The 15,419-nt window shown below is 36.8% G+C and overlaps 2 protein-coding genes across 5 annotated transcripts in view; one reads left to right on the plus strand and one right to left on the minus strand.

The window, feature by feature from the left end:
• Positions 1-2,263, plus strand: part of LOC107677206 (clusterin-associated protein 1 homolog) — a 5,230-nt gene extending 2,967 nt beyond the window's left edge. For 3 of the 4 annotated variants that reach the window (XM_016472014.1, XM_016472012.1, XM_016472013.1), the window contains 6 exons: positions 144-285; positions 473-545; positions 610-711; positions 810-862; positions 1,411-1,470; positions 1,960-2,263. In XM_016472014.1, the coding sequence (XP_016327500.1) occupies positions 144-285; positions 473-545; positions 610-711; positions 810-862; positions 1,411-1,470; positions 1,960-2,148 (619 nt within the window). In that variant the 3' untranslated portion in view covers positions 2,149-2,263. The remainder of the gene's footprint in view (positions 1-143; positions 286-472; positions 546-609; positions 712-809; positions 863-1,410; positions 1,471-1,959) is intronic. The other variant, XM_016472015.1, reaches the window with a different exon arrangement.
• A 394-nt stretch (positions 2,264-2,657) lies between these two features.
• On the minus strand, positions 2,658-15,419 carry nlrc3 (NLR family, CARD domain containing 3). The gene is made up of 19 exons (XM_016472194.1): positions 15,197-15,419; positions 12,355-12,534; positions 10,976-11,236; positions 9,104-10,892; positions 8,826-8,912; positions 8,413-8,496; positions 8,151-8,234; positions 7,665-7,748; positions 7,492-7,575; positions 7,323-7,406; positions 7,161-7,244; positions 6,974-7,057; positions 6,052-6,135; positions 5,680-5,763; positions 4,779-4,862; positions 4,614-4,697; positions 3,969-4,052; positions 3,441-3,524; positions 2,658-3,221 (listed from the first exon to the last, which is right to left on the minus strand). Exons 2-19 carry the CDS (start codon positions 12,446-12,448, stop codon positions 3,131-3,133), a joined length of 3,414 nt encoding a protein of 1,137 aa, XP_016327680.1. The 5' UTR covers positions 12,449-12,534; positions 15,197-15,419; the 3' UTR covers positions 2,658-3,130.

Below are 15,419 nucleotides of genomic sequence, written 5' to 3' on the forward strand. Positions count from 1 at the left end.
AAAGGAAAAATTGAAATCACATCATATGACCCCTTTAATGTTTATTTCAAGTTTTTTTTATGGCTTTTGTTTTAGTTTTAGTTAACGATAATATGCTTTAGATGCAAAAAGATGTAAATAATGCACAAACATATATTATGTAGTCCAGCGTTTATGGATGAATACGAGAAGATCGAGGAGGACTTGCAGAAGCAGTACCAGACGTACGTGGAGAAATTCCGTAACGTGAGCTTCCTGGAGCAGCAGCTAGATGACTATCACAGAGCCGAGCAGGAACGCTTCGAGGTACAATCAGTGCAATGCATCCGAACTTCTCTCTGGTGCTCGTATGAGGCCTATACCTAAACCATATCATTAATTCATCTAGCTAAAAATACAAAAAAACAAACAACAACGAATGAATCTCATGAAAGCTATCAAGAGCATGTTTTCTGTCTTATTTCACCCAAAATCACCTGCTTTTGTCTTCCAGGAAGCAGAGATGGCAATGAAAATGAGACAAAACAAATTAAAAGAGGAGGAGAAGAGGCTCATGAGGAGTGGAGGTTGGTCACACACACATTTGAACACGTTTGTCAAAGATCTCTTATGCGTTCTCCTCCTCTGCAGCAAGAGATGAAGACTCCGATGTGGACATACCAGAGGATGAAGGATCTGACAGCGACATCGATGAGGGACAGCAGCCCAGACCACGACACGCACAGATATCAGGTGATGGCAGAAGTTCAGCATGAAGCTCTACATAATCTGCAGCCGCGCTCACACGTGTGACATATGCGAGTATCTGATTGTTCTTGTTTCCGCTGCAGGTCGAGGTGGCACTCGATTCATTGGCAGTATGAGGGCTGGAGACAGTGATGAGGTAAAAACACGGATTCAACTAAAACAATGTCATTTTATTGTTATTTATATAATATTATTTAGGAATATTTTGGATTAGCTTTTATTTTTATATTTTCAGTTTTCATTTTCGATAAAGCTTTAGAATTTTAATTTTTTAATTTCTATTTAGCATTCATTTATTTCAGTTTTGGTTTTAGTAATTTTAATACTTCAATTTAGACGTATTTCAGTTAGTTGCCAAGGCAAGATTTCTCATTTTTGTTTTGTTTTTGTATTTCAGCTTCATTTCAATTACCGAAAATTAGTTTTAGTTAACAACACTGAACCAACATATCAATATAGTTTCTTCTGTGATATTCTTCAGATTTTTCATATTATTAAGCCGATCTTGGTTTCCTAGGCTTTCTTTCTTCATGTTTCCATGTTTTTCCTCCATGATCGTGTATAACTTTATCTACAGTGACTGTGCTTTCGTTTTCTTTTCTCAGTATATATGCCGCCAACTCTCATTTCATTCACTCCATTTTCACTCCATCTCTTTCTCTTCCTCTGCACTCGTTCTTCAAGCCCAGAGTAAAGGAACGAGTCCATCTATCCGGCAGCGGCCGGAAGAAAAAGAGAAGAAAGGTGGTGCGTGCGTCAGTGTTATTTTAGTATTATTATGCTATTATTGTATTTTTTTTTTAGCTTTTATTTTTATATTTTCAGTTTTCATTTTATTTTGTTGTGCGTGTCATTTTTATTATTTTTTTTAATATTTCTGTTTAGCTTTATTTTTATTTTAGTTTTAGTCATTTTAGTATTTAAACTTAAGTATTAATTATTAATTAGTAGCCAAGGAAACATTTCTAATTTTAAATTAAAATTGTAAAAATATTTTCTTTTATTCAGCCTTTTTTTTTTTTTAATTATGAAAAACAATCTTTAATAGTTTTAGCTTTCGTTAACAATAACACTGACGTGCGTGTGTATGAGTGTGAACACCTGGTGGTTCTGTGATAACAAATTATGATAATTCTTAATTAGAGATATTGATTGAGCCTCATTTCAGTTTCCCTCCACTGAGCGCTGTGTGTGTCTTCTGTTTTATATTTCTCAATGTGCTTTGGTTTGCAGTCAGAGGATAGTGAGATCGACGGAGACGATGATGATGAAGATGGTGAGGAAGATGAAGATGAGGAGGAAGAGGAAAACGAGGATCTGAATGAAGACAATGACAGTCTGGAGGGCTCCTCTGCCAAACCTGGACGCTCAAACCGATCGCTGCACCCACAAATCCTTGAGGAGAGCGATAATGATTTTTAACATGCAACCAGCATTCATTAAAGGAATAGTTCAATTTAAATATTCTGAACATTTCTGAACCTCAGGCCATCCAAGATGTAGATGAGTTTGTTTCTTCATTTGGAGAAATGTAGCATTACATAAGTTGCTCACCAATGGATCCTCAACAGTGAATGGGTGCCGTCAGAATGAGAGTCCAAACAGCTGATAAAAACATCACAATAATCCACAAGTAATCCACACCACTCGTATTTTAGCTGGAAGCAACGGTTCAAAGTTAAAACGCCGCAATGATGGATTTGTTTCTTACAAACATGTTGTTTTTCACTTCACAAGATGTTAATTGATGGACTGGAGTGGTGTGGATTACTTGTGGATTATTGTGATGTTTTTATCAGCTGTTTGGACTCTCATTCTGACGGCACCCATTCACTGCAGAGGATCCATTGGTGAGCAAGTGATGTAATGCTACATTTCTCCAAATCTGTTTCCATGAAGAAACAAACTCATCTACATCTCGGATGGCCTGAGGATGAGTAAAATTTCATCAAAGTTTCAATTTTGGGTGAACTATTCCTTTAAATAATCATGCATTTGCTTTCCAAAAAGGTTAATAGACTTCAATTCTTATGTAAATAGCTGCATCGAACTGAATGTGACAATTCACATTAAATGTTTTTTTCATGACATGGAAATATCTGTAAATAACAAAATGTAATTTCCAGTATATATGATTATACCTTCTCATATGTATTCAAGTGTAGATGCCTGTTTAATTGCCGTTAAAATTCTCAGTTAGTTGAATTCATCTGAATGAAAGTTCAGCAAAATTGTTGTATGATGTGTTTTATTAAGGCAACATCTTTGTCAGTTCTGTTTTTATAAAATAAACTTATTATTACAAATTTATTATAAATTTATTATTACACAACTTTCATACATAAACTTCAGAAATATTTACATGAATAAGGCTCTAAATAAACGTGTTGTGTTTGTGCGTGTGCTAGATATCCACCACACAATCTGGTGCACCAGCTTTGATGGCGTCTGAGACGACCTTTGCCCCTGACTCCCCGATGCCGTTACCCTGGAGACTGAAGCAGAAATAGGAAATCATAGCACACTTTGACACACATCGCAGATGAATCTCACACAGGATCAATCACGCTGAGGTGAAATGTGCCATTGACTGCAAATTTAAATGATCAATGTTCAGAATCGCAACCACAGCCAGGGCAAACCGTGACACACTGGTTGAACCTCTCACAGACAGACGGCGGTTCACACATAGACCCACACACACACAGACTGACTTGATGTAGGTGAGCTGATGGTTTCCTCTCAGCGCAGTAGCGATGAAGATCGCTCCATCCATGCCCAGAGAATTCTCCTGTAGACTACAAACACATGCAAATACACCGTTTCAACATTCATGTTCTGTTTTGAGTACAGAAATGCTCTTAGTAGTGTAATTGAATCCTGAAACAAATGTATGTTTCCACAAAAATAATAATCAGAAATGTTTCTTGAGCAGCAAATCAGCATATTAGAATGATTTCTGAAGGATCATGTGACACTGAAGACGAGTAATGATGCTGAAAATTCAGCTTTGCATCACAGGAATAAATTACATTTTAAAATATATTCACGTAGAAAATTCACTTTTTTTCTACATTGTACATTTTGCAAATGTTCAAAACTGATTACTATTCTGGATCCCAGCCACATTTTTCCAAAGCTCACGTTCATTTTGTGGTAAAACAGCTTCAATAACATCTCTCAGATATGCTTTGATAGGTTCTAGGAACGTATAGTGAAAATAATGTGGTCTGTAGATGTACTTCAGACTTCTCAAGCTCCTGTTGTTCTTCAGAGAGCTGGAAAACGCCTTCGCTCCTTCCATCCCAATGGAGTTTCCACGCAGACTAAACAAAAATGATAAATATTGAGTTTTTAAAGAGAGTTTATCATACACTGTGTCAACTGTTTCTTTTTTCTTCTAGTTGTATGCAAAAATTATGTTTCTGTTCAAAGGTTTGGGGTCAGTAAGAAATGTTTTTTGAATGCAATTAATCATTTTATTTAGAGAAGATGCATGAAATTGACCAAAAGTGACAGTATAGACATTTACAAAAGATTTCTATTTCAAATAAAGGCTGTTGTTTTTAACATTTTATTCAACAAAGAATCATGGAAAATAGATGTATCGTGGTTTCCATAACAATATGAAGCAGCACAACTGTTGATAATAATCAGAAATGTTTTTTGAGCAGCAAATCGGCATATTAGAATGATTTCTGAAGAATCATGTGACACTGAAGACTGGAGTAATGATGCTGAAAACTCAGCTTTGCATCACAGGAATAAATAGCATTTTAACAGATATTCACATAGAAAACAGTTATTTAACATTGTAAAAATATTTCAGGATTTTACTGTATTTTTTGACCAAATAAATGCAGCCTGGGTGAGCAGAAGAGACTTACTCTAGTGTATGAAGGCTTTCGTTTACCACCAGAGCATCAGCTAGTGCTATGGCCCCTGATTTACCCGCTGATACACCCTGAAGACTTCACAACACACATGAGCAAGGTCACACACAACCGACTTTAGCAAATAGTCACGAGATAATGAACTGAAGTGAGACTCACTAGAGCACACTGAGAGAAGAGTTTGACCTCAGAGCACAGGCCAGAGCAATGACTCCGTTATCACCCAGAGCGTTCTCCTGCAGACTGACAGAGAAACACACAACGCTGATCATTCATGATACAGATATCACTACATTACAATGAACCTGAGACATGCACTTTTTAAAACTAAAGGTTCATTCCAATAAGTACCTGTCAGTCTGATGCATTAGAGAGCTAAAAAGTTACACCAAGAGCATTTCATTCTCTAGTTCTTTAGTAAACCTTGTAGAGTTTTAAAGGACCCAAAAACCAAAACACAGATCTGAAGAACCTGTACATTCCTAAAAATAAAGGTTCAAAAAGGATGTTTTCATAGCAATGCCATAAAAGAACCATTTTTGGCTCCCCAGAGAATCTTTCAGTGAACAATTCCTAAAAGATGTTTTTCTTAGCGTGAAGAGCATTTTTAAAATCGAAAGAATTTTTCCACTATGAAGAACCTTAAAGGTTTCATGGATGTTCAAAATTCTTCATGTAACCATGGATGCCAATAAAATACACTCTTAAAAATAAAGGTGGTTCCATACAGAACCGTTAACATCCATGGAACCTTTCCATTGGACAAAAGGTTCTTTAGACTTGTAAAGCTTTAAAAAAAGCTCTTTTAAACTTTTAAATGGTTATTTTAAGAAATGTTCTTTGGGGAACCCAAAATAATTCTATGGCATCACTGTTAAAAACCCCTTTTGGAACCTTTATTTTTAAGAGTGGAAGGAAAGATCCAGAACCAAAAGTGCTTCAAAGCAGCTTTTAACATTTTTTTTTAAATATGGTGTCAATGAGAAATCAACAATATGGCAGTGATCTGTGGAGATGAGAGAGGACTGATAGAGTTGCATGAGGATGTAGATGTTCTTACTCCAGCAGCTGAATGCAGGTGTTGCTCATGAGAGACTGTGCTAAAGCTTTAGCGGCTCCAGCCTTTATGAAGTTCCACTGGAGACTGAAACAAACACAGAGGCGTATTTATGACTGTATTAGTCATTTAAGTGTCAAACGGATGTCTAAAGTCAACACCTTCACATTAAGTCATTGTGATAAATATGACCTTGGATGACATCACATCCTGACCTCAATGATGTCATTACCTGACCAAGAGTCATCTTTAAGGTTCTCATTAGTTCATCTCTTTTGTCTTAAATGTATTTGTAGGTTCATTTAAAAGTGTATGTATACATGTGTTTTGTGTTGTTCCATGAGTGTGTATGTGAGAATATGTGTGTTCTCTCACTGTAAGGAGGTGATGGCTCTGTTGACCCTCATGGCTTCAGCGATGGCCGTCACTCCCTCATCATGAAGAAGATTAGCAGTCAGACTTGAACACACACACACAAACACAAAAAAACACTGATAAATGATTTGTAATACATTCAGGTTGTGAGGATAACACAAGCTCAATACATGGTGACACACAGAGTACTACATTCATTTTTACATGACTTTGTGAAACAAAATGCTTTAGTTTTGTATATTTGATTTTTGAATTTGATAGATGAATAGCACATACATTTCTGTTTTACTAAACTCTAAGTTGTGAAAAACTCAAATATAATAAATCGGATTATATCGCTTCAAAATAAAAAATGATTATATAATGAATATACATTTGTAAGTTAATAATAATAACTATAGGCTAAAAAATTATTTATATATAAATTTTGATCTATTAAATACAATTTAATATTTTTTTAACTACATTCTTTTTTATAGGAAATAAATAAAGCATTATTTCTTGCATAAAATTTCATGTCTAGTCTGTATTATAATTAGCTTTTTATATATTAAATATTTTCATTATAAATAAATATATGATAAATTTATTTAATTATTACATACAAATTAATGTTTTTAGTCTATAGGAATTAGCTATATATATATATATAAATATATATATATATATATATATATATATATAATAAAGCTAATTATATTTACTACAGATTAAAAATATTTTTATTTTAACTAATAAATATTTATAACCATTTACAATATTTATAATAGTAAAATATTTATAGTATTTATAATATAGATATGTGGAAAAAATATATATACGTACATTATTTTTAGTCTTAATTAGCTTTATATAAAAACAGTAAAAGACAATGGTATGTGTTCATTTTGACTAATTAAGCATGTATTTTGTGTGTACTTACTCGAGTTCTCTAAGACAAGTGTTGACTTTTAAGGCTTTGGCGATGTCTTTGGCTCCAGCGACTCCTATTGAATTCTCCCTTAGACTGCCATCAAACAGACACACAAAGTCAGTATTATTTCTTAGCCAGAACATACGTTAAAATAGTTTAATACTATGGTGTTTGGCATTGACGCGTGTTGACGTACTTCAGACAGCTGAGACCTCGGTTTGACTGAAGAGCGTGTGAGAGAGCTTTGATGCCTCTGTCACTCACTGAGTTACTCTGAAGACTGAACAAGTGAAAGAGACAGGTCAGAAGTTCATTCATATTCATCGATTGGATATTTGTAATGAAATCACTGTTTTACCTGAGCCTGTGGAGTATGTGGTTGACCATAAGAGCCTGAGCCAGAGCTACTGTTCCCAAATCACCCAAATGATTGCTGGAGACACTGCAATTACATTCATACGGACAGAATTATTTTCAGTAGAGTGTTGAATGTGATTAGATTTTGAGCTGACACTTCAGATTCTTACTTGAAATCTTGTAGAGTTTGATTCTTTGTAAGGGCTTCTCCGATTTTTTTCACTCCTTCTGGCCCGATGCCATTCTTCTGAACGCTGCAATGCATGAAGATTTGTGTTCATGATGCTCTGTTGAAGTACACACACACACACACACACACACACACAGTAAAACACAGACTCACTTCAGTGTGGTGAGCTTTCGGTTTGATTGAAGAACCTCCGCCAGCGCACGCGCTCCTTCATCCTCTATGTGGTTATTCTGCAGACTACATGAATAAACACACATATGCTCATTTATGTGCACGCAAGCATGAACACATTAAATCAAATGACTGATTAAAGGTTTATTAAATTAATGTATTCAATTTGAAATATATAAAAAACATTTTATAAGTAAATACAATGAATACATACATTTTTATAAATGATTTTTTTTTTTTTAAATGACAGCTGTAACAATTTTATTGTGTTATATTTATTATTATGAATTCACTTGACTGACACAAGGACCTTAATAGATCTTAAATTAGAAAAAAGTATTAATTAGAAAATATATATATATATTTTAAATTGTATAAATAAATAAACAAATTTTATGCATTATAAATATTATAATCTAAAAAAATTTGTTTAGTGTAACAATTCTATAATGGTTTATCAAAACTTACTTGACTGACACAAGGACCTGGTTCATTTTTAGGGCCTCGCACAACGTCTTTGCTCCCTTGGCACCAATGTTGTTGCCACGGAGACTAAGACAAAAGGGATCAATTATATTTAGCATCCTTAATTTCTCTTGTTGATTCGGATTATAAGGATCAAAGGCACAGAAAAATACATCAGATTAGTTTGCATTATATTATTCTACGACCTTGTAACTGCTAGTGAAAATACAAAAAAGTTATTATATTAATAAAAAAAGTCACTGACTCCAGGCTTGTGAGAGTTCGGTTGACAAGTAGAGCCCGACTGAGCGGTTTAATGCCTTTACTGCTTATGGAGTCATCAGCCAGACTACAAAAGAGAAAGAAAGAGAGTTAAACAAGTTAAAGGCTGTAATAAAACATACTACCATTCAAAAGTTTGGAGTCTGCAAGTCTATTCTGCTCACCAAGGCTGCATTTATTTCACCAAAATTACAGTAAAAACAGCAATATTGTGAAATATTATTACAATTTAAATAGTAATAATATCTATTTGAATATATTTAAAAATGTAATTTATTCCTGTGATCAAAGCTGAATTTTCAGCATCATTACTCCAGTCTTCAGTGTCACATGATCTTCAGAAATCATTCTAACATGCTGATTTTCAGCTCAAGAAACATTAATGTGTGTCTGTACCTGAGCATCTGAATATGGCACTCTTTGGCACTCAGCAGACTTCCCAACAGCTCCATGGTGCCTTCCTTAAATTCATTGTTTTCCATTCTGCATAACACACATATATATGTAACAGTTAACAGGATACACAAGAGATTTACAATGAAAAATAACTTAAACTTAGGTTTAACAAATCTGTAGAATGGCTTTAGAAGTCTTTAAATATAGCACTCAAACTGTATAGACTAACTTTGTGCTATAGAGTTTTGGCTTTTTTAGTATAAACATGCACGTTTTACCTGAGCTTACTGCAGTACAGCAGCTGTGGGAGGAGCCTCTTCAAGGAGGAGGAGTCTAGGCAGTTGGACAGTTGCGTCTCTTCAGTACATGCGTCTGATACTTGCAACAAGTAGGCGAGCACAGCACAAACTCCGCCCTTCAGCTTCCCCCGCAGGCTGCAGTTAATGAGATCGTCTTCAACAGATCGTAGCCACTCCCCCTGCTGCAGCTCCGCCAGACACGTTACCATGGCGACACTGCGCATACTGACGGCGTCGCCTGCAGTCCCGGTCACCGCGTTCTGAAGCAAAGTTGTCGCTGTTGTGCGCTGGGTCACCTGCTCCTCGTGCACAACACCCAAAGAACCGCCTAGCAAAGTGCCGGCTGCCGGAGACAGCAGCCCTGACAGGAAGCGCATAAAGAGGTCGAGGTTGCCTTGCGCTGCAGCGTCTGATTGGTTGGTTTTCTGCAGCGCAGAACGGTAGTGGCTGTGGAAGCCAATGCGGGGCCAGGAAACGGCACTTTCAGAGAACAGATCAAACATCCCACGCCTCAACGAAACGTAGTAAAAGAGCGCCCCCATGAACTCCTGCACGGACGTGTGCGTGAACTGCCACGCCATGCTATCGGACGACCAGCTTTGCCTGCGCTGGAGAATGCGGCAGCCGAGAGTCCCGCCCTGAGGTGGTACATCGACGCCGTAAGTTCGTAATTCAGTCTCGCTGAACGTATACCGTCGTCGTAAGAGGCTATAAAAAGCAAGACGACCCAGAGTGCTAAGTGGCTTCCTGATGCCGCCACTGGGTGCTTCTGATCCTGAGAGGTGTGGCCAACAGTAGTGGGCATAGACTTCTGTTAATGTTCTAGGAAGGGGCGTGGCATCTGACTCTAACTTTAGAAGGCGCGACAGCGTAGTTATGATAATGTGGCAAACCGCCGGCACAGAAGACAAAATGAGCAATGGTTTCTGGGAATTCAGGTAAGTCCACACTTGGGAGGAGACATCCTCGGGTGTGTTCGTTTGAGACGGTGAGCTCTCCTGGGATAACGAATACACATCTAGCGTGTTTGTAATACAGTGATTAATATAATCCTTTATTTGCGTTTGGGAAAGAGGCGGGGCTTCTGTCACGCGATCGACCAATCCCGCCGGAACTTTCGCCCCAGTGCCAGGCCTTGACAAAAGCCAGAGCGTTGCCCCTGGCAACAGGTTACCTCGTACAATGTTTGCAATAAGGTCCGACACAGGAATTTCGCGACGAGGATCACTAGTGGGTGGGGCATCTGCGAAATCCAGCGACTGGCGAAATTCTTCCAATCCGTCCAAAATGAGCAACACTTTGCAGGATTCGTTAAATATAATTACGTCCACATTATCATACGGAACATACAATCGCAGCAAGCGCTCGACCGATAGCCGATCGAAACTGCTCAATTCCCAGCATGCAATGGGGATTGCGAGACTCAGCTCTGGATAGATCTGACTGGCGCTCCATAGCTGGATGAAACGGCGGACCATTCGGCTCTTCCCGCTGCCGGCCACGCCAATCGTCAGTGTCACGCGAGGGGCGGTGCTAACTCTCGTCAAAGGAGTGATCAGTTTGTCCAATCCCAGCACTCGACCGTGAAGAGGCCCCGCCCCTCTGTTAACTGACACCTGTACAAGGTCGTGTTCTCGCTGCTGAAGGTCAGATACGCACTCTATGAGGAGTAAAGTGGAATTGGAGTTACCAGCGACTTGCAACGATGAATTGTCATCTTCTTTGAGTCGCTGAAGGAGAGCATCTTTATAAGGTCGAACCACAGAGTCTGCGGAGGGAAAGAGAGAAGTAACAAACTCTGGCATAAAAAAAGAAGCAGAAAATAATAATAAATGAATCACACACACTTACCATGTACAGTTATAAGGTTGAACTCAGTCAGGTGTGAACCTTGAAGATAAGCCTGAAGGGCGGCGCCATGTGGATCAGTGACAGACAGTAACTCGACCAATAAGTGCACTTTATCCTTCAAAGACCCCATTTTCTGGATAAGCCCCGCCTCCTGTGCACTAAGCAGGTCTGCCTTTCTCATGTGATGGACCACATTTACCAAAATGGAGGTGGATAAGAACCGTTGCAACAATGTCTGGTGTCTGCGTAACCACCCGGGATCTGAGGAACAAACACATACACAAACATATCATTTAGTGTAATGGTGCGTTCAAGTCATGTCGGATAGATCGTATTTACGAGTTGAACGCACATGAATGCCACCACAAAGTTGTTATTACGAGTGGGGAACTCGAAATTTTCGTTAAGCCCCGAGTTTCCGAGTTGGGGGCGTGTCAATGAGAAACATGGCGGAATTGATGGATGCAACGTTTGTAGTTGACAGTAAATTTTTGTTTAAATTGATAGTTTAGTTGTCCTATAAACTTAAATTGGTCATGTTCTTGTTATGCAGCTGAAATCCAAGTAAAAAAATGCAGACCCTGTTGTATTTTCTTGTAATTTATTAAAAGAAGGTACACCGCCATCTTGTGCCGACTAAACTGACTTGAACGCACCTGACGTCGTAATTACGACTTGTCAACTCGTAAGTACGAACGTCCCAGGAGGACTTGAACGCAGCATAAGAAATGCATAAAATTGTAAAATTAGGGATACACAGATACTGAATTTCTGGGCAGTACTGATAAATATTTGTATTAATCATAATTATTTAAAATTGTGAATATATATTTTTATATCTATACATTTTCATATTTAATATTAATGGCTGATAACAAAAAAAATGGTTAGTATTATAAATCTATAATACTAATTTATATTAAATAAATTCAATAATTTAAAATAAAAATATATTAAAAAAATGACAACCCTAAAAACTAAAGTACATGTTTTAGTGTCATTTTTATGCACAGGCACACAAAGATCTGCTAAGGTTGCATGCATATTTTAATATTTTTAATATTAATGGCTTGATTAAAAATCAATATTTCTTTGTCATATAAAAATATTAAATACCAAATATATTTATAAATACATGTATATAACAATTTTACAACATTAAAAACTACAAAATGTTAAACATTAAACCTTTTAGTTTTTTGTAATTTTTATGCACTGTCACATGTATCTAAAGTTGCATGTATACTTTAATATTTAATATTAATGGCTAATATGGCTGATAACTGAGAAACAGTAATAAATTTATACTGCTTCACTATATAAAAAATATTAATTAAAATATAAATTAAATGTGATGTGTTTGGGCTTTGTACCTCTACCTTCCATCCTTTTGCTAGTCTCTTGTTTTTGAGCATTGGACTTCAGATCCAGGTAGCAGTACTCCTGCCATGGGATATGGGAATGTCTATCCATCCCAGAGCACTAGGAAACCGTGTCCAGCTGTGTGTGTGTGTGTGTGTGTGTCAGACCGTCAGTGTCATTCAGTGGCATCCATTTCCCTGTAACACAGACCAACAATGCATCATCAGCAGCACACATCAATCAAACGGTGTGTGTCAGACCCTCAGTGTCATTCAGTGGGATCCATTTGCCTGTAACACACTATGCAAGCATCAGCAGCACACATCAGTCAAACGGATACAGTCACCATCATAGCTCACAGACAAGCAATGCTCACGTTTTCTTCTAGATGTATATTTTGCACTTTATGAAATGTGGACATGCTTTCTAACACTTATCACAGAGTGATTTAACTTTCTTTTTAAGTCTGAACACAGTTAGATGTCTTCAAATCTTCTTAAATAAGATATGTAGAGAAAGGTCCAGACTCCAGAGGAGCACATGTCAGTTCTCTGGAAACCAAGTCTGAACCTCATTACCCACATCCATCAACAAACACTGTGTTACCATGGTTACAGCATGACAGCCTCCCAAACAGATGTGAGGTACAGTTTACAAGCCTGTCGCATCAAGAAAACTATGAAAAAAAACTTATGCCACAATAACCCTTATTTCTATTGACAAAGCAATCTGCATCTCAATTAAGATATTAATAAAAAAAAAAACAGTCAGGAGTTCAGGGGAGGTAGAAACTGCAGCATTGACCTTCTCTTGGGTCCCATATGACAGAAAGAAAGAGTGCAGTCAGCAGAACGTTTTCAAGTGTTTGATTCTGCATGAAGTTAATGCAGAACCCCCTGAAAACCTCATGCTTCAGCCAGAGTAGCCTAGACTTAGAAGAGCTAGCAGCATATTTGCATTCATATTCATAAGCAGGAGGCTATAGTCACTGAATGAATTCATTCATGGACAAGGTTTATTGAACTGTGTGAGTGTATAAAGATTATTATTATAAATTATTAATAAATTATTATAAAATGTATATTTTGTTTTTGAAGGAGGTCTCACCAAGGCTGCATTTATTTGATCAAAAATACAATGAAAACAGCAATATTGTGAAATATTATTACAATTTAAAATAACCATTATCTATTTGAATATATTTTAAAATGTAATTTATTCCTGTGATGCAAAGCTGAATTTTCAGCATCATTATTCCAGTCTTCAGTGTCACATGATCCTTCAGAAATCATTCTAATATGCTGATTTGATGCTCAAGAAACATTTCTGATTATTATCAATGTTGAAAACAGTTGTGCTGCTTCATATTTTTGTGGAAACTATGATAAATTTTTTCAGGATTCTTTGATGAATAAAAAGTTCAAAAGAACATGCTTTACAGTAAATGCTTTGTTGTCACTTTTGATCAATTTTATGCATCCTTGCTGAATAAAAATGTTTAAAAAAAAATAAAAATAATAATAATACTGATCTGAAACTTTTAAACGGTCATAATCAATGTAAGATGTAAATGTTCACATACTGGAAGTTCAGAAAGTAACAGACCCGCTAAAACAGAACAGCAGTGTCAATATCATGTTATACTCAAAACCTCATCAAACTACAGTATGTCACTTCCTTTGTGGTATTTTAATAACAAATATAACAAGATTTTTTTTTTTCCCATGGTTGGGTTAAAGTAGATACTATACATTATGTCTCTATATAAAAGAGGATCTAAACTGATTGACTGAACCCTTACAAATATCTACCATGATAATTATAGACAATTCTAAAGTATCATTTACTTTTAAATCTAGAGAACCAGAATACCCTATCAACCACTCAGAATACCCTAGCAACCATCGTTAATACCCTATCAACCACTCAGAATACATCAGCAACCATCCTTCATCCTAGTAAAAACTCAGAAAACCCTAGCAACCATCCTAAATACCCTAGTAACCACTCAGAATACCCTAGCAACCATCCTAAATACCCTAGTAACCGCACAGAATACACCAGCAACCATACTAAATACCCTAGTAACCACTCAGAATACCCTATCAACCATTCAGAATACCCTAGCAACCATCCTAAATACCCTAGTAACCACTCAGAAAACACCAGCAACCATCCTAAATATCCTAGTAACCACTCAGAATACACTAGTAACCATCCTAAATACCCTAGTAACCACTCAGAAAACACCAGCAACCATCCTAAATATCCTAGTAACCACTCAGAATACACTAGCAACCATCCTAAATACCCTATCAACCATTCAGAATAACCTAGCAACCATCCTAAATACCCTAGTAACCACTCAGAAAACACCAGCAACCATCCTAAATATCCTAGTAACCACTCAGAATACACTAGCAACCATCCTAAATACCCTAGTAACCACTCAATACACCAGCAACCATCCTTTATCCTAGTAACCACTCAGAATACCATAACAATCATCCTAAATACCCCAGTAACCACCCTAAATACACTAGCAACCATTCTAAATACCCTAGTAACCACTCAGAACACCATATACCAGAACACCAAGATATATGCTGCAGAGGCAGCACCTAAAAAAAATAGTTTTCTTCAAAAAAATGCACAAATGATATTATAATTTTAGAGCAGTAATATTAATTAATGTAACAATGTTTACCATGGTAACATTTTTTGTAAGACTGTGTTTTCAAAAAAATAGACTTTCTCCAGCAATGAACTCCATATGGCTAATGTTTAAAGACAAACACCTTATAATATATATAATATAAAATATAGCTAATACGCTTGATGATGAAAGCGAATACTCACTGTTGATTGAGTCACGTTGATCTCGTTGGTCTTCAGATTTGGAGTCTCCAAACACAGGAGCACACAGGAGCATCATGTGTGTTTCAGAGCACAGGAAGTCTCACTGGTATCTGTTAACCTTTGCTCTCGCTACTCTACTTCTCTCAGACCTCATCTTCATCCTCCATTCGACACTTTCTCTGTTTGAGTGTATCTGTCACGCACCGTCGGTCTTTTTCTTTCC

Source organism: Sinocyclocheilus anshuiensis, unplaced genomic scaffold (genome assembly GCF_001515605.1).
Source record: "Sinocyclocheilus anshuiensis isolate Anshui unplaced genomic scaffold, SAMN03320099.WGS_v1.1 scaffold392, whole genome shotgun sequence".
NCBI classification, from domain to species: Eukaryota; Metazoa; Chordata; class Actinopteri; order Cypriniformes; family Cyprinidae; genus Sinocyclocheilus; species Sinocyclocheilus anshuiensis.